General features: G+C 43.0%; 3 protein-coding genes across 3 annotated transcripts in view; 1 reads left to right on the top strand and 2 right to left on the bottom strand.

Annotated features, from left to right (window-relative positions):
- Positions 1 to 11,055, bottom strand: part of elp2 (elongator acetyltransferase complex subunit 2) — a 30,610-nt gene extending 19,555 nt beyond the window's left edge. Inside the window, exons 1-10 of the mRNA XM_076301770.1 lie at positions 10,924 to 11,055; positions 10,506 to 10,584; positions 10,340 to 10,410; positions 10,006 to 10,150; positions 9,091 to 9,168; positions 8,306 to 8,370; positions 8,159 to 8,225; positions 6,382 to 6,537; positions 5,747 to 5,842; positions 5,310 to 5,410 (exon numbers count right to left, since the gene is read on the bottom strand). Coding sequence (XP_076157885.1) covers positions 5,310 to 5,410; positions 5,747 to 5,842; positions 6,382 to 6,537; positions 8,159 to 8,225; positions 8,306 to 8,370; positions 9,091 to 9,168; positions 10,006 to 10,150; positions 10,340 to 10,410; positions 10,506 to 10,584; positions 10,924 to 11,055 — 990 coding nt within the window. The remainder of the gene's footprint in view (positions 1 to 5,309; positions 5,411 to 5,746; positions 5,843 to 6,381; positions 6,538 to 8,158; positions 8,226 to 8,305; positions 8,371 to 9,090; positions 9,169 to 10,005; positions 10,151 to 10,339; positions 10,411 to 10,505; positions 10,585 to 10,923) is intronic.
- A 431-nt stretch (positions 11,056 to 11,486) lies between these two features.
- Positions 11,487 to 13,693, top strand: abitram (actin binding transcription modulator). The gene is made up of 6 exons (XM_076301776.1): positions 11,487 to 11,707; positions 11,873 to 11,924; positions 12,170 to 12,299; positions 12,409 to 12,485; positions 13,037 to 13,106; positions 13,299 to 13,693. The coding sequence occupies exons 1-6, from the start codon at positions 11,638 to 11,640 to the stop codon at positions 13,434 to 13,436; spliced, it is 537 nt and encodes a 178-aa protein (XP_076157891.1). The 5' UTR covers positions 11,487 to 11,637; the 3' UTR covers positions 13,437 to 13,693.
- Positions 13,694 to 14,134: 441 nt separating this feature from the next.
- ctnnal1 (catenin (cadherin-associated protein), alpha-like 1) overlaps positions 14,135 to 23,053 on the bottom strand; it is a 53,577-nt gene continuing 44,658 nt past the window's right edge. The window contains exons 9-19 of the mRNA XM_076301771.1: positions 22,750 to 22,908; positions 22,068 to 22,160; positions 20,485 to 20,635; positions 19,773 to 19,810; positions 19,611 to 19,661; positions 18,736 to 18,890; positions 18,435 to 18,483; positions 17,563 to 17,619; positions 16,782 to 16,901; positions 15,889 to 15,972; positions 14,135 to 15,518 (exon numbers count right to left, since the gene is read on the bottom strand). Of these exons, the coding sequence (XP_076157886.1) occupies positions 15,351 to 15,518; positions 15,889 to 15,972; positions 16,782 to 16,901; positions 17,563 to 17,619; positions 18,435 to 18,483; positions 18,736 to 18,890; positions 19,611 to 19,661; positions 19,773 to 19,810; positions 20,485 to 20,635; positions 22,068 to 22,160; positions 22,750 to 22,908 (1,125 nt within the window). The 3' untranslated portion in view covers positions 14,135 to 15,350. The remainder of the gene's footprint in view (positions 15,519 to 15,888; positions 15,973 to 16,781; positions 16,902 to 17,562; positions 17,620 to 18,434; positions 18,484 to 18,735; positions 18,891 to 19,610; positions 19,662 to 19,772; positions 19,811 to 20,484; positions 20,636 to 22,067; positions 22,161 to 22,749; positions 22,909 to 23,053) is intronic.

Consider the following 23,053-nt stretch of genomic DNA (forward strand, 5'->3'; position numbering starts at 1 on the left):
CGAGGACAGGGACGAGGGAAGAATGAGGTGTGATCTTCGAGGCCAGACTGAGCGTGACGGGGGGTGGGAGTGGCAGTCGACAGAAAGCAAGACGGTCCCCTCATACCGAAAAGAGACATCTTGAAAACCAATATGCTCGTGTTTGGCAGAGCATACTGAAACCTGACAAGAGCGACAGCAGTGCACAGTTGCAGAATCAATCCAAGCCATGTTCCAATATGCAAGTTCTTGAGGAAAAGATGTGCATCCAGTTATCCCATTCAATTGTCATTAGCCTACTTCATAAATTCATTCATAATGTATCTCTTTTTTGCTGAAAACAACAAAAGGAATAGAAAGGTCATACAAAAGATGTTTTTTCTCCTTCATGGGATTAAACTATAACAGACTACTCAAGACAGCTCCAAAGAGATGATCGTTTCTCATGTTGGTTACATAGGCCTATCAGTCTCCGCTAGGATGCTAAGCGACATCACTGCTTCCTGAGTATTTAGCTCAATCAACTACAACCTGGTGGCTGGGAGGAGTGTCTCCTTGGGGTCAATCCAAACTCCCCCCTCATCCCCCACCCCCTCCGGCCCCTTCCACACACACACACACAGCTTTTAAGTGACAGCGGGGCTCGTTAGTGGGACGGGTCGTACGCAGCGGTATGCCGGGCCTCCCCACTGCTCGCCAGCTTGGCGGTAAATTTGACCAATTACACTAATCATTGTGGGGAAAGGGTTCCTTGTTAAATGGTGATAATTAGCCTTTGAGATGTTGGTCATTTGCTGTTCCGTCTCGTCTTTAGTCACTCTGCGACCAGGGGGGCTCTACAGGGCTTCCATACTGTTGCCTTCAAAAACGACTCAGGGCCAGCATTTATTATGCGTCTGCCTAAGACAGTAAAAAATGTTTAACAAATTCGGAAGTTACAAACTGTGTTTAACGTGTGTATTCTATTATTGAGAGACCTCTTGTGTAGCTTTTTGAGGGCACCAGCAAGTTTGATGATTCCTTTTTGTCAAAATGATATTTAGCATGTGTTCCACATCTCCCACTTATTTAAGCGGTCCACTCATCGGTTAGGCAGTGGAAATAAGTGATTACGGGTGGGTATCTGGGTCGGCGTGCAAGAACAGACGCTGGTTCCCTTTGTAGGCAGGGCTCCTGTCAGTTCAAAGGCTTCCCCCCTCCCCACTTTTTGATTATAAAAAAAAAACAGTTCCCAGTGTGCTTCATACAATATTTACTTTAACACTGAGAGAAAGAGAAGATCACTGGAGTGCATTTTTTACAGTCGTGGGAGCAGAACCTTGGTAAAAAAAATCTTACCTCCCTTATCTACATTACATGGACCACAGAAAAAGGATAAAAAAGGGAGCTTTCTCCCTTTTCTGGCTCTGACCCAAAACACTGTTTTCTTTTCTAATTAGAGGAATCTCCCACCTCCTTCCTAATCAAATGTACCAGCATGCAAGTCAACTAACTACTGTGACATAGGCTTGATTAGCAATCACGTGCCACTCAGAAAACTGGATCCCCTTTCTGCTGGTTGTGTGGAAGGGGAAAGTAAAGAAACGAAGAAGAAAAACAAGAGACAAGTAGTGGTGATTGTATGCAAAAAAAGATCAAAAGGAAGACACTCCTATTGATCAGCTGTTGAAGTAAAAGAAGGGGGGGGAAGCTTATCATCAGCAGGTGAGACGCAGCAGGGCCTTTGAGGTTGACACCAGGAAGGGTTGTGGAGGGGGGGGGGGGGGTTACCTCAGGTACAAAGACCCCTACCCATCATGTGCAAGAATTCACCTATCTGCTGCTCAACAAACCCCTAGATGGAAATAAAGCTAATGTTCTTGGAAATTTTTCAACACTCTATTTCAGTTTCACTGAATAGACAAGAGAAGGGCAGTGTGTGTGTGTGCGTGTGTGCGTGTGCGCGTGTGCGCGTGTGCGTGTGTGCGTGTGTGCGTGTGTGTGTGTGTGTGTGTGCGCGTGCGTGTGTGTGCGTGTGGATTCGGGTGGGGGAGTGTGACAGATGTTTCTATTTCTAAATGGTCCAAAAAGTGAGGGGTCCAGCAGAGAAGGCTTGTGCTGGTTCTGCAGGCAATTGGACTGCCCGAGCATCACCGCAGAGATCGAGAGACTGCAGAGGTGGTCTGGAGGACAAGAGGGTGAGGGGTGGACCGATGGCACAGATCGCAGCGGGAAAAAAACGGAGAGAGGGCACGCCAACGGCCCACTGCTCTGTCCTTCCTTTACCTTCATCGTTTTTAAGTCAGTCGTGGTGGTGACCAAAGGCTGCATAAGTAAGTGTGTCCATGACAGTTCACACAAAACAGTAAGCTCTGGCAACAAGATCTGAAGCCTGATGTGACGCATACCGGTATTATCAACTAACAACCACGCTTCCAAGATGGGACGCTGTGTAAAGTATAAATAAAGCAGAATGCTATGATTTCAAATCATGCAAACCCTGTATTTAATTGAGAATAGTGCAAAGACCTTTTTAACAACAGGCTGTAAATGTTTGGGAACTGAAGAAACCAGTTGCTAGTGTTTTGAGAATGAAATGTTGTCCCATTCTTGTCAAATATATGATTTCAGATGCTCTGAGGTCTTCTTAATCATGTTTTTCATGAAACATTACCTTGTCAGTAGAAATAGGTCTTTGGAGTTTTTGCCTGTTGTTAATCCTTCACCTTCACAATAAGTTGCAAGAAATTTGCTATTTACAATAGCGGAGTAACATATAAATACATCCTGACTACAGTTGCCAAAAATACCTAAACCTGCATAGTGTACTTTTAATTGTGCCTTTCAGATGTGCAAGCTTCCATGCCATAGGCAATAATGCACTTCCATACCACCATAGATGCTGACTTTTGAACTACAGCGGGGAAAATAAGTATTGAACACGTCAACATTTTTTTCAGTAAGTATACTTCCAATGAGACTATTTGCATGACATTTTCACCAAATATTACTATTAACTCAGATAATCCACCCATATAAAAAAATCCAAACATTAAAGTCCATAGGTAGAGTTATGTGTAATAAAGTGGAATGACACAGGAAAAAAGTATTGAACACGCCTGCTGAAATTTCTTAAATACTTTGTGAAAAAGCCTTTATTCGTAATGACAGCTTCAAGGCATTTCCTGTATGACGAAAACTAATCAGTCACAGTATTCTGGTGTGATTTTGGCCCATTATTTTAAACAGATAGTCCTTTAATATTGAAGATTTCAGGGGTCTCTCTTGTGAATCCTAATCTTTAGTTAACTTCCAAAACTGTTCAATTGGATTGAAGTCAGGGCCTTGATTTCTTTTCTCTGAAACCAATTGAGAGTTTCCTTTGCTGAATGGTTTGGATCATTGTCCTGCTGGAAGGTCTAGCCATGTCTCATCCTCATCATCCTGGTGGATGTAAAGATTCTCCTGAACAAAATGACTGCATTCCTCATTCCTTCAACTGTATGAAGTCTGCTAGTACCATGAGATGAAAAACAGCCCACACCATGATGCCACCACCTCCAAACCTCATTGTTGGTATGGTATTTTTAGGGTGATGCACAGTGCCATCTCTCCTCTAAATATGGTGTGTAGTATGACTTCCGAAAAGTTCAATTTTGCTCTCACCAGACCAGAATACATTCTCTCAGTATTTCATAGGATTGTCCAAATGTTGTGTAGCAAATTTTCAATGAGGTTTGACATGTTTTTCTTCAGCAATAGAGTCATGCGGGATGAGCGTGCATAGAGGCCATGGCGGTGGAGTGCATTACCTAGGATTTTCTCTGTAACAATTGTACCTGCTGCCTCCAAATCTTTCTGGAGCTTTCTCTGAGTGGTCCTTGGATCTTGGGCTACTCTTCTGACTATCCTTCTGACTTCCTGGTCAGAAATCTTGCAAGGAGATCCTGTGCATGGCCAGTTGATGATGCAGTGATGTTCCTTCCACTTGCAGATAATGGCTCCAATACTGCTTGCTGGATGATTCAGAAGTTTTGAAGTGCATCTGTAACCAGTTCCATTGATATGTTTTGCAACAATAAGGTTGCAAAGGTCTTGGGAGGGCTCTTTGCTTTTACCCATCATGAAATGTTTCTTGTGTGACACCTTAGTAACAAAAAAACTTTTTATAGCCCACCAGTATGTACTAACCCAGTTTATATCAATTTGCCCAGATAGGAGGGATAATTTCTCTAAATACTTATAGATTCCAGTTTGTTCCTTGCCATTCCTTGCCTTTGTGTACTGCTTTTTCTTAGCGTGTTCAATACTTTTTCCCTGTGCCATTCCACTTTTTTACTCATAACTCTACTTTTAGACATTAATGTTTGGATTTTTATATATGTGTGGATTACCTAAGTTAATACTAATGTCCGGTGAAAATTTCATGCGAATAGCCTCACTGGAAGTATACTTACTGAAAAAAATGTTGACGTGCTCAATACTTATTTTCCTCGCTGTATATGCACCAATAACAAGTTGGATGGTCCCTCTCCTCTTTAGCCCTGAGGATGCAGTCCATCATTTCCAATTTTTTGATTGGTGTAACCACATGACAGTTTTTACTTTGCCTCAGTCCATCTTAAATGAGCTTGGGCCAAGATAAGACGGCAGAATTTCTGAATCATGTCTAAATATAATTTCTTCTTTGCATGGTAGACTTTTAACCAGCATGTGTGGATGGAGCATCAAACTATCTATGTTTATTCATAGACAATGGTTATCGGAAGTTTTTTTGAGCCCATACAATGATTTAAAATTTGCCTTATTTGCCCATACAGGTTTTAAGTGACTAATACCTCTGAATCATTACTTTTGAGAGACTCTACCTCTTTGGAATGCTCTTTTTATACCCAATCAAATTATACCCAATACCCTTACCTAATGAGCTGTGAAATGTGCCTCTGACCTGGCATAGATTAACTGGTCTGCATCCACATTCATGTCAGATCGGGTCCAGGTCAGTGCCAGTCACTTCTGACACCTGGACAATGCATGGAGGCCCTCACTTTATGAACAGCACAGCTAGTCTAGTGGTAAATAGACTAACTCTATGGAGGAGAGATGTAAGGCACACCAAGATGAGGTGCTGGCTGCCGGTGTGTATATCTAATGTAAGAGAAGGAAGGTGCCGCACACTCAGAGTAAATGAAAAAAACGTTTAATAGGTGATAATGTTTTGGCCGAAACGTTATCAAACGTTATCGCCTATTAAACGTTTTTTAATTTACAAATAGACTAACTCTGCCAATGACCATGTGTTATTATTTCATTTTTTTTTACAAGCAGCCCTGTAGTGAGGCCAATCTCACCTGCTCTACCCACACGCCTGAGTCCTCCTCCGGGCCCCAAAGGATCATGGTCTTGTCCATGGACGCTGAGAGCAGGCTGAGCGGCTGTTGCACTTTTCCATCTGCAGGGGGAGACAAAGGAACAAAGGAACTTCAGGTACTCCTATAATTAGAACAAAAACTGGACAGCTGGTTTTGACTCTGCCAAAAGAGATCAGTGGGGAACATTAGGCATATTTATTTGTGGAGGACATTTCGTATACAAAAAGGTAATTCAAAGCGCTTTGCATAAACATTTCCAAGACCATTCCTTATTTCGTCAAAGCTTTTCTTTCCAGAATAAAGTGAAATTGTCTGGAAAACCACATAAGCTTACAGAAAAAAACATCTACAGAAAAAAAACACACACAACAATGCCAATGTAAAAGCCCTTGATATGAAAGTAAAATGATCCTTACCTTTGATGTGTGACGGGTGCCAGTGCACACCATAGACCCAGTTTTCATGGCCAGCCAACACCGTCTCCAAAGACATGGCAAAGACTGACGAAGTGCCTGTGATTAAAGGGAATGAATAAACATCAGAGCTGGAAGCGCACCAACACAACCTGGAAATACAAACATGCATACGGAAAAGAGACATGACTAAACCCACACAGGTATTCAGACCTACGCAATCCAACGAGAGGTTTGATTTAAAAACACAGCTTGTGAGTTTACTGATTTGGACATGCCATTAAACAGCCTGGTCAAATTCCCAGGGATATTTGCCTCAGAAGACTCTAAGCAGTCAGCTTTTGTCCCGCTAATCAGATTCTAAAGTCAGGGATGGGCCATGTGGGTGTCAATCAAATATGAGAATATCAGTGACAGAGCTACATAAAACAGAGAGACCGGGAGGCCTTCCGGTCTACACTTCCTGATAAAACTGATACAAATTTGGAGAGGTTTTGTTTTCAAATCTCCGACTAGCATTAGCTGTATTGGCAGGTTCTGGACCCTATAACCTAAAATGTGACAGACATTCACAATGGACTGATAAAAACTTATTTAAGTTTTTTTTTTAGCTCTTTCTTTTCTCTTTCACACATTACCATTCTCTGCCACTTCAAAGACGTTCTCTTTGAGCCGGAGGACAGGTTCCCCCTGGCCTGCCTCCTGGTCAAGCTCCTCGGGCGGGGCCTTGGCGAAGAGCTTCCAAAGGCGGATCATGCAGTCCTGAGCACAGCTGGCCAGCAGGAGCTCCCCATCTGCACATGAGAGAGAGGGAGAGATAGAAAGAGAGAGAGAGAGAGAGAGAGAGAGAGAGAGAGAGAGAGAGAGAGAGAGAGAGAGAGAGAGAGAGATTATGATGATGATGATGATGATGGAGGTGAGAAAGAGGGAGGGAACCAAAGAGGAAGACAAGAAGAGAAGAGAGGTAAAACATAGGAGGGAAGGGGAGAAGAGGGATGGAGGGGGAGAAAGAGTGGGAGAGCAGAGGGGGGAAGGAAAAAAGCAAAGGGCTCGATATTTCAATATCAAACAAGTGTTAAAACAGTACATGTCAAACAAAGTCCTTAACAAAGAGCAGAGAGAGTGAAAGAAGGGGTAGAAGTGGAAAGGGGACAAGATAAGGCACAGAGAGCCATGAAAGAGAGACACACACAGGAGACACCAAGACTAACCCCCCTCGTAAACACACACACACACACACAACCTCCCCACCCATCCACCCAGTCTGCCCACTCCCTCAGGTCAGTCTCAGACGTAGCTAGCGAGTAGAGAGTGCGACACACTAAAAAACACTCCTCTGCTCTGCTCTGCTGCTTCAATATTTCAGAGGGCCGGAGAGGTTTGTGGCTCCACATGCCTGTCAGGCCTGCGTCTACTTCATGCATAATGCAGCACGCCGCCCAGGACGCCCGTCAAATGAAAAGACACAGCGCTGGTGGGTGGGCGCGTGGGTGGGTAGGTAGGCCAGCCTTTTTTAATATTACTAGCGCATGACCTCTCTTTTCTTTTTTTATTTGTGTTATTATTATTGGATGGCGGATTTGTGATGAGGCTTCTGTTCCGAATTCTTTAACAGCACAGAATGACCGTGGGGGGAGTTTAATAATAGACTGGAGGAACAGCATGAAGTTCGTTCGTTTAAAGGGCTGGAGGCATAGTCTTACACAAGGTTGCCCTGACGTCTCATGACATCCAAAATGTTCTCATGGACTCAGCAAATTTGGTAACACTTGAGTTATCACATAAACAAATAAAGTAGGTTGGGTAAAACCCTGGAAAGTGACTTTAAAGAGCACACAGGCCAAAGAGCTTTCAAACCTCCGGAGTCATTGAAAGGAACTGGAATTTCTTCCAGTTTGTAGTTAATAGCACTGTTCTATATGTGACTCAGAACTATGGGATTAACCTCACCTTGAAGCAATCAGTTACTAGAAACAGACTCTGTCTTCCCGCAATCTAATACCTTGTCCCACTATGGGGATGTTGGGACAACAGTTTACATTCTGCTTTAGATTTCCACATCAGGGTTCCCACCCTTTTTCATTGTCAAAATGTTAAAACCTTTCCATGACTTTCCACGGCCTGTAAGTACGTAATTACTTACTTAATGTCACAGGGGGGCTTATGAAATGTAACTTAAACAACATCGGATAAATGTGCCATACGCTACCTCCTACTTGTCCCTTGTATGACTAAATGAAATGTCATGAGTTTTCCAAAACTTCCATGACTTCTCCAGGCCTGGATAAAGGGATATTATAATTTCATGACTTTTCCAGGTTTTCCATGACCATGGGAACCCTGCCACATGAACTTATGCACACACACACACACACAAACACACACACACAGAACACACAAATGGAGAGGCCCTACCTCTGGCTGCCCATTCCACGCCACGGATCCAGTCCTCATGACCTTGGAGAGACAACACCCTCTGGAACTGCTCAGAACAAGAAACGCATTAGTACACGCTTGTGTCACATCACACTGCTGATGTTACTGTTAATAAGGTTTTCTTACCTGATCACTATGCCGCACATAGATGTGAACCTTGCTGTCATCTCCCCCACAGGCCAGAATGGGTACTGCAACAAAAAACCTCAGTAACTCATTCTGACATTTCATTATGCCTTTATTATCTGCTCCACAAGCAACACCCCACCACACCCCATGTCCATCCAGAACATATTACAGCTTCCCTATGGGCCAATGATCATTGGCATTGTTAATATCTTCATAACATTCACAACAACTACAATTACCACCAAACCTGATATTACCACCTTAATGCCTAAATGATTTCACATAATATAATATGACATACACTATGCTACATAACACATAATCTGGTATATACTTTTGAAAGTGACCGTGTTAGAGTGGCATACTTTTAAAAGGCTTTCTAAGAGTAGATATCATATTGGCTAGTCCATGTCAAAAAACTGGTGAATGACTAAACATCTTACACGTGGTCCCTGGCCTGATCTGAAAAGGTCTTCTTGTGTAAGACCAGGAAGAAATACCAAAGCCAGATGTGACCACAGCACATCCCTCATAGGGCTGACATGAAGGGCAGGCTCAGAGTCACACACTGACATAATAAGGTAGGGAGCAGATGTTTTTTCCAACATGACATTCTGTCGTTTAGAGAGAGGCAAGCAGTGGCAATGGAGATGGATGAGGTGATCGAGAGAGAGAGAGAGAGAGAGAGAGAGAGAGAGAGAGAGAGAGAGAGAGAGAGAGAGAGAGAGAGAGAGAGAGAAAGAAAGAAAGAGAGAGAGAGCGTTCAGTCGTCCATGGCTTACCTCCGCTGCCTGGCAACAGTGCCAAGGAGACATCCATCATGAAGCCACTCCCAAAAGACAGTGTCTGCAGGCATTCCGCTAAGGAAGAGGGGGAACAAAAAAACACAAAAAACAATCACTCTCTCACACACACACACACACACACACACATTAGTCTAAGGCGCAATTAGTCAAGAAATATCTGACAAATAATTATAAGTTGCTCTGACAAACAATTAACCGGACCTCCCTTCTACCCCCATCCTAATTGCTTGTCAGAATAGCAGAGGGGGGAAGTTATTGTGCTTTTCCAACGTGTACTGATAATGACATCTGTCAGGGGCTGTTGCTTTATTCTCTGATGCCCAGGGGGAGGAGGAACACAATGGCTCATGTGTCTGTCTACACATATCAGAGGATGAAGTCCAACCATGGCGCAAGCGCGCGCACACACACGCAGCCTAAGGCAGGGCTCTGTTTTGTACTGTATGTCTGAATCCATAAAAGTTTGTAGGGAAATATAATGCTTTTTTTTTAATAATGTTTTGATGTCTTCATGGAAGAAGCATTACATACGAGTCATTCCTAGTAAACGTTTTAATAATACCATAAAACAAACATACAGCAATAAAACAATACATTTGTTAACAGATACACATAATCCAGACAGAACCATCAACTCAAACATAGTATTACCACTGCTGTCCAGTAGGTGGCAGGGAAGTTACAAAATTGAGCACGGGTGTTTGTAGAGTGTCTTACCTCAAATTGATGGAAGCTTTAATCTAAATAATTCAAACTGAATTGAGGATTGCGTTACATAGTATGTACTATACTATACTGTACATGGTATGTATTTATTATCACTGACTGTTCTCACCCTACAGAATAATTGTACTGTCCATACAGTTCTGACCCCTGCAGATTACGACTTACCTTTCCCATTGCCACCTCTGAGCCATAGCTTTACCGTGGAGTCAGATGCTGCAGATGCAACAAGCAGCTGGGAGGAGTCCAGGGGAACAGCATCCACAGCACACACTGGCCCAGTGTGTCCAACACACTTCACTGAGGATGGATTCTATGGATAGGCAAAATAATACAGTGATTGACAAAGAGCATTTTCCTGGCAATTAAACAGTAGACATTACAAACTGATTTAGTCATAGATCACTGAAATTAAATTTGTTCTGAAATAATCCCAAAGCAACGTTTTTGCAACACTTCACTTTTTCAAATAAAACATGAGCATTATTCTGACTGTACCCACCTGGCCGTCCACGTTCGTCCAGACAATGACGCTATTATCAGACCCTCCTGACACCAACTCTGTTTCGGGACCTGTATTAGAAGAACATTATTATGTTGGGCAGAGGGAAGTTAAAGCGACTGTGGGTTCCAAGTGTAGCATGTAGCATCATGTCATGTTCACTCACCACAGTCTGGTCTGTGTACCCACTGGACAGCATTCACCCGAGCAGTGTGTCCGTTCAGAATGGAAAATGTGGTTCTCTCCTAATAAAACCATAAGCGTGGCAAAGACAAAAGTAAGGACCCTTGATGTGATGCTCTAATCATTCACGTTCATACAAACAAGTTGTCAACTTTGGTTGCTGCACGTAACATAGCTACCCCACAGTCAACCTAGGAGTGTGGCACGCGCAATTCAGCTAGTAGATACATTAAATATCGCCTACAATAATAACCGGACAATGAAACAATGTGCAGAAAAATCTATCTGGCAATTATGTGTACTTTAAGTAGACAGTTTGAAGCAGGTCGCCATCTTACAATAACGAGTCAGCGATATGCCACATATTACACAGTTAACGGTCACACCAAAGGACTAATTACCTGAGGATCATACAGGACCACAGAATGGCATGTCCCGAAAGCAATCAGGCCTCTTTTGCTCCAAGATACGACCTTAGGAGTTCGATTTGCACAGCATGCGACATGGCATGTTTGTATGACGGGCGCTGCCATCTTGGATAGCTCTGTTGTGTAACAAAAATAATGTACGACGGAAACAACGCAAAACGTCTGACGTTCCGATGACAAAGCTCTCAGATGTTGTGTATGAATGTTCACTCTTGTCAGAAATAAAATAGAGACAGAAGAAGAGCTACAGGCAAGTTGATAAATTTGACTTTACTTAACCTAACTTAACTTAACTTAACTTCTGTCTCATCACAATAGTGCTTAGTATGCCATTTAATCAGGAAATCTATGTTCGATTTATTTATGGAAGTTGTCTATAAATTACCATGGTAAATACATATGGATGTTTACAAGTAAAGACTGTCTGTAATAAATAATGATGTTTATGATTAGACTGCTAATCGACAAACTTGCTCCTCCACTTCTGCAGATGGCAGTAAAGAGCCGTTCAGCTGCATGAAATTAACTAGTGAAATCACGAGGAAGAAAGTCGACTCCTAAATGTGCCACTTGCATTTCTATTTATCCAGAAACCTTCAGATTGTGGGGTTGAATCCAGTAGCTGTAATTGTCCTGTTTTTGTCAAAGCTGTATCCAGCAAGTCGGCCTTGACCTGCATTTCGGAATATGGATATATCAGAACATAAAGAGGCACCTTCTGTGATTGACCGATATTACACACGTTGGTATAGAACAGGTAGGCTGACTGAGATGAGTGAATCAAATAGTAGGCTATCATGTGTGTCAAACCTCTGTGGTGGTGATAAACTAATTTCTTAATCTATGCTGCTGTGAGTTATGTAGTTTTGTCTCTGTGACTTATGTTTTTGAAATCACCACTGTCTCAATTTGTTCCGTTTAGATATGAAAGGAAAAGCATGTGAGGACTTCTGCATCTTACAGCACTCCAACAGGTAACAGGTTTAAGAGGAGGTTTGAGTGATCTGGAAGGGATGAATGAATACCCACATGTGGAAAAACAGGCGTTGTTTCTCCCCATTAAAAAACTGCAACAAAATCTCCACAGGGTAGAAAATGAACCCTGGTAATTTATGGTGTAGTGGCTTTTAGTTCTGTCATGTAGGTGGAAGTCGTGTTAATGTTCTCTCTAGTTGCACAGATGTTTGTTTTCTTGATATATCTGTTGCATTTTTCACAGAATTTGTGTGATCACCCTTGCTGAGACACACCCTATCCTTCAGAATGGCCGTTCAATTAAAAGCATCAATTACCAGATAAGTGCTGGCTGCAGTCGATTGAACAATAAAGTGTCTGGAAAGTCAAAGCGAGTATGTATTCGGTCAACTCCTTTTGCAAAAATCTTACTTTCAATATATCCCAAGGTTTTCTTGATATTTAGATGTGGAACTTACATTGATAGTTCTTCCTTTCTTCCAGGGAGGCCAGTTTCTCACAGAATATGCACCACTCTGTAGAATCACCTGCACTGATGAAGTAGAGTACACCATTTTCAGGTAAAGACTGGGAGCAGTCTTCAGTCCTCACTGCATTACTCTCATACAGTTATGTGAATGTAGCCTTTGTTGAGGTGATATTTTAAACATTACTCTTAAAGGATGTCTAGTAGAGCTGCACAAATTGAGGAAAATATATATTTCTTCGGACAGATATGGCAATTGCATTTGAAATTGAATTTCGTTGATCATAGATGTGTGACCAGATTAACCATTGGGTTGCAAGCTGCACAATTAATTGCAGCCTTTGTGATTACCTAATTGTCTTGGAAAATGGATTAAATGTGCAGCCCTAATGTCTACAACATGATGTTTGTTTATAAACATCTTATTAAAATTGTGTTTACATGACACCTGACTACTCTCAGATCTACATGGGTCAGTTTCTGTCTGAATAGCACCTCCGTTTAGCGGCTTTGAAGGTATCTGAAATTACAACCCATTGACAAGTGAATAAAAGGTACCATTAAACACAAAGTGGACAACTCTTGTTATTCTGGCTCGACATAACTGAGATAATTACTCTCTGAAATGAATACATCTCTTGACAGCTGCATCAGAGGCCGTCTGGTGGAAGTAAATGAAGACATTCTGACAAGACCAGACCTCTTGCTGGAAAAGGTTAATACATCTTTTCATGACCTTTCTCCTGTTGATTGATTCTACATGCTTTCCTGTGCCATTTGAAATATAATGCGATCAAACTGTGTGTGGACAGAGTTCTTTTTTACTGCTATCACCAGCTATTTGTGCATCAATGCATCAATTGAAAAAAAAGAAAAAATAATAACCTCTATCGATTAATTCCAACAGCCCTCAACCGAAGGCTACATCGCCGTAATCCTGCCAAAATTCGAGGAGAGCAAAAGTATTACGGAAGGTCTGCTGAGCAGAGAGCAATACGAAGAGGTCATCTCCAAACGAACCAATCAGCAACCAGAGCCATGCTGAGGAGGCGCTGGTGTGGTGAACTGGCCAGCCAGTGGACTGGCGTACTGCCTTAGAGAGTGACCAGCACTGAGATCTTCGACTGTTCACAGGGCTTATACTGTGCTGGAATTCAGGTGTGCACCAGGCCATTGAAGATTTAAAAATACTTTGTAATTTATATAGAATGGCTTTGAAAATATCTGACAGCGTGAGACTCAGGAATTTGTACTTGATTTCCGCCCTGCACTTCAGGCTCATTAAAGATGTCCAGCATGCAAGGTATCATGCATTTAAGAACTGGGAATGGATCAAAGATGCCATGTATAAGACAACACGCATAGGCTTGGGAATTTCCCTTCTTGGTTAGCAATTAGCACACACTGAAAACTACTGCACTGTGCCTTCATACATAGTTATGCATTTCAGTAGTGAAGTTTCTTTTTTTTATGATTAATTTAAAAGCTTGTAAAAGTTCATTAAGATACAAACAAACAAACAAACAAACAAACAAACAAACAAGACAACAAACTGTTCAAGAATATGCTGTTTGATAAGACATCCTTGACAGGTAAAAACGCTTTTGTTTTCTTTTCTTTATAATATTTGAAAACTGTGATAAAGGTTGTCAAAGATAAAAGCGTGTGTTCACTCAAAATAGTTGTCATGTTCAAACTTACAGTATTGTACGTTTTCATTCTTAGCTCATCCAAGGCAGGTGATATTGTACAGCAGAATATTTATTTATTTTTTGTAGAGAATACATAAATAAATGACAATCATCCATACTTTAAGAAAAATAAGGTATATTTTTAGATTTTTTTCTGTTGGCTTAGCAATCATTCAAACTGTCAAAAGGATTGATGGTCCAAAACTAGCTGTTATCATCTGAGATGTTTTCTCAGTCTCTTAGCTGCACACGTTATTCACTCTAAAGCTTTTTTTCTGTCTTCATTCTAACCATTTGAATATTCTTTAAAGTACCAAACATTACTTCCATAGACATCTTTTTTATGTTTCAAGTACAACAACAATATGTATCACAGTGACCTACATGGCAGTCCTTACGGGGAACCCATATAACAAATACATTTTAAAGGGAATCGATGTCCCCCACATTGAAACACAGTCAACATACTCTTGTGGTAAAGACACACATCCTTTAGAATAATCATTCTTTTTTTTCCTTGAAAATATATATTTTTGATCGTACTCTGATGACAATAATCCAGACGTTTAAAAGGCGATAATTTAAAATCATTCCCCATTTAGGTAGTGTGAAGCGTGGGGAGTTAATGTTATAGCCTATTAGCAAGCCAAGTGCACTGACTGCAATGATTGACCAATTTAATATACATATTTGGCAACAGTGAGGCAGATGGATTAGTGGGTCTCTAAAGTGTCTTGAAGGCCACTCTCATTTGCATTGCAGAGCCAGGATCTCAGATTAACCGTTTCTTTTTCCTAAGCAAAGTTGGCGAGGTCGATGAGAAGCCCAGTCATACCTATATGGTTTAAAGAACACCAGCTTTTTTTGCATGAAGACGGTAAACAAGAGGCTTGCTTATACAGAAAGACATGCACAGACTGACTGATGTTTTTTGTGTGTGTGTGTGTCAGTGTCAGTGTGTGAGTCTGTTTTCTTCGACCTCCATGTGCACATAAAATGAGGCAAATAGGCCATGGAGTTCTGTACACCACACAGCAAAATGAGCGTCAACACAGAAAGAGGCACGCCTTAAGCAAGTGCACTGCAATCTGCTTTCTGAGTGTGTGAGTGAGTGTGTGTGTGTGTGTGTGCGTGCGCGCTCTCATGCCCATGTGTATGATGCCCTCCGGACAGGTCAGTCAGACAGACGCTCCAGCAGGTCTTGGCGATAAGGACTAAGGGGGGGACGGGGTGGGTGGCTGGGTGGACTGGACGCGTCTTCACGGGAGCTATTTGCTCTCCAGGAAGGTGAGACTGGCCATGTGTTGCTCCAGGGACTTGACCCCGAAGCCGTTGCTGCTCTTGCCGTTGACGGTGGCGTCCTCCCTGACCGGTGTGAGCTGTCGCTTTTCCCTCCAGTTCTGCGGAGAGCCCAGGCTACTCCGCTCCGACTTGTACTGCAGATGGAGCAAACCCAGAGAGAGAACTAAGTCTATGATGATAACAGGAGAAAATCCTGGGTCTGGATCACAAGATCCAGTCAAACCATATTTTTCAGCAATCTGCTGGATTTACTAATTAGTCTACTAATGGGTTTCGTATATGTAGATAGATCCCCAAGGGGAAATTCAAGTATTCAAGTATTTCTAGTATTACAGACTAGAAAAAAACAGTAATTACAACGCAATACAAAAATGCAGGTTTTAGTTAATGCAATATTATATTCTATATCTATAATCTAATTATATCTAATTTACTAACGGCACATACTGTACAGTAGATGTCATGCTACAACAATTGCAGCGTGTGGAACAAGGACGACTGTACCTTTCTTATGAGCTTACTACAGACTGGCAACAGAAAGACCACCACAGTCATAACTCCTTTGGTGTTTTGGATTGATGATTCCACCTGAAAAAATAGAACAAAAACTATTATTATATAAAACTATTATGATGAATGTTAAAACAAAACAATAATGCTGATTAAGGCATATACAAAGCAACCCGACCAAAGTGTTCCCATCAGAATAAATATCAATAGAGGAATTTGTAATGTCTAGCCTTGACATTGACTAAGTTTTCTGACAGGAAGATAAATTCAGGCTTTTTAAACTGTCCGTCAATTTCAACTTATTTAAATGCTGTAGCTCAGGCAGAGTAGGAATGCTGTGTAACCATAGTCCTACACAAACCCATATCACTTCATCAGCATTCTTACTGCAGTTCTTCTTGTTTATGCTAACAAGATGGATTGGCAAAAAAAAAAAAGATTAGTCCCCATGCTGGCACAGAGAGCTTTTGCTGCTCCACATTCAGCAATCTGTTCTGTTGCTCAGGCTGTCAGGTCATCGCATTCATGTCTAAGAACAGATGGGCTATGAGGTTGAGGGTGCAGGTTCACTAATTAGTCTAACTTTAGAATGGGGAGGATGTGGCTGGTTAATGCAGCAATGAAGCCAATCTCGATGTGCACAATGATGCATGTGTGAAACATTGCACATTTTAATATTATTATATGAAATTATTATTTTATCATTTAAAAATAATTATAATTATGATATTACTTGGTCCCGTTGTTCCCAGATGATGTTTCACTGATCTTACAGTTGCCGTATATTGAGCTATTAAATCCATGACCTTGGTGCTCTAGCACCTTTGCCTACCAGACTATGGGAGTAACACAAGTAGAAAAACAGAGTAGCGGTGCAGTGACTTTACCTTCTGAAAGGTGGCGCTCTTCCCCTGTACAGGAGTCCTGGCCCCCATCTGGAGCTGTTGACACGAGGCTGCAAGCTTCTCGGTCTCCGACAGAATCACGGCCTTCTCCTCATCCAGCAGCTGAGGTCAACACACAAAAGAGTTTGGAATAAAGTTCCACAGAGGCTTTTCTTAAAGCACCCACCCAACTCCCCACTGTACAGTTATTAGAAGGACTAACATGCCCATGTAGTTTGTTACTCTTAAGGCCGATAATACTGTAGGTATGTAATTATATGAATCTAAGCAATGTTAGCTGTTGGTTATAATGACAAGAAGTGGCATTAAGAGTATTAATCTTCAAAAAAGCTATTTCATAATTGATGTGCTTGGAGATTAATGTGCCGGTCGGAACACACAGTAGGGGGGTTGGAGGGGGGGGGGGGGGGGTTGCGCCGTGGAAACGACTCTGCCTGAGTTTGTTTGTTTGAGGTTATTCATCAAACACGAGTGGCTCAGAGGTTCCGGACGCTGTGATTAAGCATTAGCCTTTCGTGCCCCAGTGCAAGCAGGGTCGGCCAGCTCCGATAGCCACCATTTCCACTCTCTCTACAGGGATTGATGGCCGTCATTAACAGCCGTCAAGGGGAGACATTTAATTATACCCCATGATCAAAGAGAGAGAGAGAGAGAGAGAAAGAAAGAGAGGGAGATATTTGGCGTAGTGCGGCAGGATGGAACAGCAGAAAAGAAACTAGAAACTAGATGACACTTCTCCTGTCGGTCTAGTTTCTATTCTTACCTGTGTGGAGAACGTGTGCAGGTGTGAACACAACTGGATCCCCTGCTCAGACAGCATCTGTGGAGAGGGGACACACACACACACACGCTGCTTTACTCACGTTATTATAAACCACTGCATTAAACAAAAGCGACATGTCGTAAGTCACACACATAAAATAGAGCTCGAGCTGTGAGTTTAAAAACTGTGAAAGGCAATCTGGCTAAATAAAGTTCAACGGTACAGTAAAACTTTCAGAGCAAAACGTGCCTTGAATTCCTCCTCCTTTCTCTTCTTTGCACAGGGGGAAATAGTGTGTAATCTCTGTGATTACATTTGAGATAACACAAAACCATACAATCTCCTTGGGCTAGAGGACCCTGGGATGCTGATGGTATTAAGCAGATTTTGCTTTGGAGGGCTGAAATCTCTGCATGGTAATTGCTCTATTAATACATGAAATGAAACACACGCTATGAAATAAAGTGAGACCAACAAATGAGATTTTGTGTTCATTAATGGGGGTAAAAGGGAAGAGTCATGCTACAATGACAATTCATCTTGTAAGTGCTGCAGCAGCAACCATCCATAATTGATTAACAGGAAAATAGGGAATTTGGGGCTAACTCTATTATCTCCTGAACACCCCATCAACACACACGCACACACACAGCCATTAACACACTTCCACATAGTAAACAGTCAGCCCTGGGACCAACTTAATAGGTCCCCGAAGACGCAGTTTCCTCCCACCACCTGAGACAAATGACGAGGCCCCTTTCTTCAGCTAATAGCGTATCGATTTGACTTCACGAGGCATTTTTAGCACCCCTAATGACACTGGTGGAGGAGTCCAATTAAAAACAGCACCTATGATGGAGGGTTGGCCTCACCTCTGCCTGGTGGAACAAGTCCAGCGTCGTCTTTAGGAGACCCTCCCCCCTAAGGAGTGGAGAAAACATTGCGTCAGAGACAATAAGTCATGATAACTGTCCACAAGACTCATCTCTAAAGTGATGAAGTTGGAGAATTGGATGATTTATTTTGATTTTCTCCAAAAAGTCAATAGTCAATGTTTATGCCAAACCCATTTTTTTTTACCATTTGTTGCACATTTCCTATAACTGTAAATACTACAACTAATTGACCCTGCACTGTTGTTTAAGTGCAATAGTCTTCCTTGGCCATATATACCTGGTGAAGAGGTACATGGAGAATGCCATACTGGAAATGCTTTGGCTCTGACGGGCGATGTCATGTTCCTGGTCCTCCCATCGCTCCACCTCAGTGTCCACGTCCGAGGTGAGCAGGCGAAGCTCCAGGCCCAGCTTGGCTATGGTGCTCTGCTCCTGAGAGTCACAGGGGGCAAAGGTCAGGTCACACAGGGGTCACCTAACATCTTAGCCATCTCTGACCTAAGGGATCCTTGAACAGCATGTTCTCCACACCCTTATAGAGCCACTGTGCATTTGAATGCTCCAGTCCAGTTCTGCATCTGCCTGTTGACTTTGCCCTGGTGAAGGCCTAGCCAAGGCCGAAACATGTTGCCAATTTTAACATGATCTATGATGATGATTAAGCCTAATTCATTAAAGCTTTTTTAAACTTTTTTTTAAACTTTTTTTCTACCAAAGAGCACCTTCACAAACACTTCAAGCTACCAGAGGAATTACGCCGCAGCCCTCCAAACTCATTCCAGTTCTGCATCTATTTAATTTCATTTAATTAAGCTCTGTCCCACCTGACCACCTCACGGCTACTTGCGATTCACTAAATCAAGTGTAATCGGGCTACACAAGACTAGCACTGGTGGAGTTCACTCCACGAGGTGGAACGGTGGAACACATGAAAAACATGCAGCGAAGAAGAGTCACAAAACAGCCTTAAGCAATCTTCACACACGACACAGCAGGGTGTAAAGCTTACGAGTTGGGCTCATGTTATATATGTAATTTATGTAAAAATAATATGTCTAAAATACATTACTGTTTTATGAGGATTAAATATTATATTGTAACATGTAATAATAGGTTATTAACATGTGATATGCATGGGGTTTGGTGTGTTACCTCAGAATCAAGTTTAGCAGCTTTTGCAGTCTTTAGGTTGGTTGAATGCTTCTGTGGGAAATGATGAGGCTGTGATTATAGTGGGTATGGATGACAGCAGGTCAACACACAGACAAAACAAATATCACATCCCATCGGATGAACAGAAGAAAAGACACTCACCCCAGGTCTCGGCAGAGACAGGTAGGGTTTCTTATCACCTAAAATCAGATGTGTTTGGGAATTAGTTTCCAAAGGTCAGTACTTACAGGACTGCGTAGCAACACTTGACATTAAACAAAGGGAAAGGGCATTTATTCATTGAAATCTGGTTTCTGTTGGGGATTGAACTGAAAGTGATGTTCACTGATGGCCCAAGTCTAGGAAGGAAATTGATTAACATTACTCTTGCAGGATTGCTGAATTGCTGAATAAAAACACCGCAATATGTAAGAAGGGTTTATGAGGGGAGGGGTAGGTCCTTGCACTCATATATTACATATCCCCTCTGACCAGCTGAATAACAAGACATATTGCTTTGGGGTGTAAATATGTATTCTATTGGGGGATGTAAATATGTATTCTATTAATACTACAGAGTGCTATAATGGCCTGTCGCTTTCATTGCAGAGGGGAGCGTAACTACTATATCGTTTATCTGTTGTCTGCCCTTGTTCATTTTCCTCTGGAACAAAAACAGTGAACCCAGCAGGAGGGATGTCTAACAGCCCTCCTTTCATGTGGGCCGCGTTTTAAAATCACAACTGTTATTGTTCCCACTCGTCAAAGAAATGTCCCTCCTGGGCAATATCCAGATGGCCGCTACGAGAGTGACCAATGCGCGGTGCACCACCTGTCGACCGCTCTAAAGCGAGAGATGCTGGGAGAGCGGTACCTCTGCGTCCCTCGAACACATCGTTGATCTCTCGGAGCAGCACAGCCATGTCGCAGAGCTGGGACTCCCAAGCCTCGCAGAACACGTCCAGGTTCTCTTTGGCTATCTTACTGGACGGGTGGAGGGCCAGGGTTTGGGCCGCTGAGACGATCTGAGCCACAGGACAACGATGAGGAGGGAGAGGAAGACCAACACAGATCATTAACGGTTAACATGTTAACTCACAGCTGTAAACCTGTCAATTCTTTGTCAAACCGAAGCTTGCGTTCGAAACCTGGAAGCCTTTGGCCATTGCTTCTCTTCAAGTGATCAAAACATAACAGATAATATAATAAGCCACAATCCAAAGGGGCCTCAACCCGCTCGAGACGCAGCGTCTCTTTCACAAGCAAACATTAATCAACCAAGCTCTCTCTCTCTCTCTCTCTCTCTCTCTCTCTCTCTCTCTCTCTCTCTCTCTCTCTCTCTCTCTCTCTCTCTCTCTCTCTCTCTCTCTCTCTCTCTCTCTCTCTCTCTCCCTCTCTCTCCCTATAGCACTTTTAATTATTGATGTGTGGGGCGGATTATTAACACACACTCATGCGTGTGTGTGTGTGTGTGTGTGTGTGTGTGTGTGTGTGTGTGTGTGTGTGTGCGTGCTTGCGTGCGTGTGTGTGCGTGTGTGTGTGTGGATGAATGCCACAGGCGCTATTGATTGGTCGACCTTTCAGCTCACTCATTACCAGATGTCGACCTCAGAGTAGGGTCGCACACCCCCCCCCCCCCCAACCCCCCACCTCCCGTGGCCAGCCCTGCGGTGTGCCGAATAATCTCAAGCACCAATGGAGCACGGGACTGGACATAATCACCAAACATTCCGCTCTTCTGCCTGGGGAAGGGGAGGAGGTGGGGCTTTCATCGCCAGCTTAATGACTGGATAAATGCTCTACTGTCTCATGAATAAAAGAGCCTTATGAGGGGATGTGAGGCAGAGATGAGGTGGAGGAGGATGGAGGAGGTGGACAGGTGTTCTGGGGCTGGTCTAGGGGTGGAGGTGCACTGGGGGGTCTAGACTGTAGAAGATGTGATCATCTGATGCCCACTTATATACATTGAGTAAAGCCCCATTCACACCAAGAACAATAACAATAACGATAACTAATATGAATGACGATGCTCACACAAAAACTATAACGATAACGACATGAAGAACGATAACGTTGGGGATCACTTTAAGAGCGATTTTCAGAACGATAAAAAGCTAATAGCCAATCAGAACCGAATTTAACCGTCCCATTCATTAAGAGAGACTTTGTTTATCATTGTTCAGTGTGAACACTTTTATCGTTGTGGCTATAGTTATCATTATTGTTCTTGGTGTGAATAGGCCTTAACAAGCAAATACTTTATTGAACAACTCTAGGATTCACAACTATAACTTGTTGCATGGTTGATGTTAACTATTGCAATGCACTTCAGGACTGAGATGAATTGACATTCTACACAAGTTCTTGAAGGTGTATTCCACTGCTTTGCAGCAGGAGTAGTGAAGGGGATCTGGGGGGTAGGAATGGACCATTATAAGGGGTTGTAGAGGCAGGTACCTGGGGGCCGATGACGTGGAAGGTCTCCTCTGCGTGGATGCAGGTGATCTCCAGCGGCTCCGTGCCGGACACGTGACACAGCAACCGACACGTCTATAGCCAGTGTGGAAACCATACACAAACCAGGGTGGAGCCAGGGGAAAACACACACACACACACATACATACATACACACACACACACACACACACACACACACACACACACACACACACACACACATATACACACACACACACACACACACACATATACACACACACACACACACACGCACACACACACACACACACACACACACACACACACACACGTCATGACATTTGAATGTAAAACTGAAATAATATAGATTCATGTATCTCTTGAGATGCATACAATGAATGTAATGTAATGAAGGTAAGAAATAACTCAGTGATACTAGCAAGACTAAGCCCATGCTTTTCCAACCGAGTATTCCAACCAAGTTTTTACCCTACCTTACTAGCTGTATGAAGGACTGTGTGAAGGACTAATATTCCCAAAGAGTTTGACCTGAACAGAGGGTAGGTGTGTGTGTGTTTGGGCACAGGTGAGGAGACACCTGCCTATGTGCTGTATCTAGCACAACCCAAGGTGTGCACAACCAACCCTGCGGGGCTCGGCTCGGCCTGCGCTACGACACAACGTGTCCTCCGCTCCTCACCTCCACCAGCTGGTCCTTCTGCTCGGACAGGGTGCGGGCGTACTCGGCCACGGCCTCCAGGTTGCCCTCGCCGCCCGCCGCCTTCAGGGCCTCCAGCGCCAGGTGCTCCGAGTGCTGCCTGAGCAGCTCCGTGGCCCGGCCCACCGCGATCTTATGGAGCTGAGGGAGAGAGGGAAAGAGAGAGAGAGAGGGAGGGAGAGAGAGAGAGAGAGAGAGAGAGAGGGAGGGAGGGAGGGAGAGAGAGAGAGGGAGAGGGAGAGAGAGGGAGATGGGAAATACAGGGAGTCAAACAAAGACAAAATGC

This window comes from Alosa pseudoharengus, unplaced genomic scaffold, assembly GCF_046254945.1.
Source record: "Alosa pseudoharengus isolate Yale_2024_CS ecotype anadromous, Long Island Sound unplaced genomic scaffold, YU_APseudo_1.1 YU_APseudo_1.1_scf_23, whole genome shotgun sequence".
NCBI lineage: Eukaryota > Metazoa > Chordata > Actinopteri > Clupeiformes > Clupeidae > Alosa > Alosa pseudoharengus.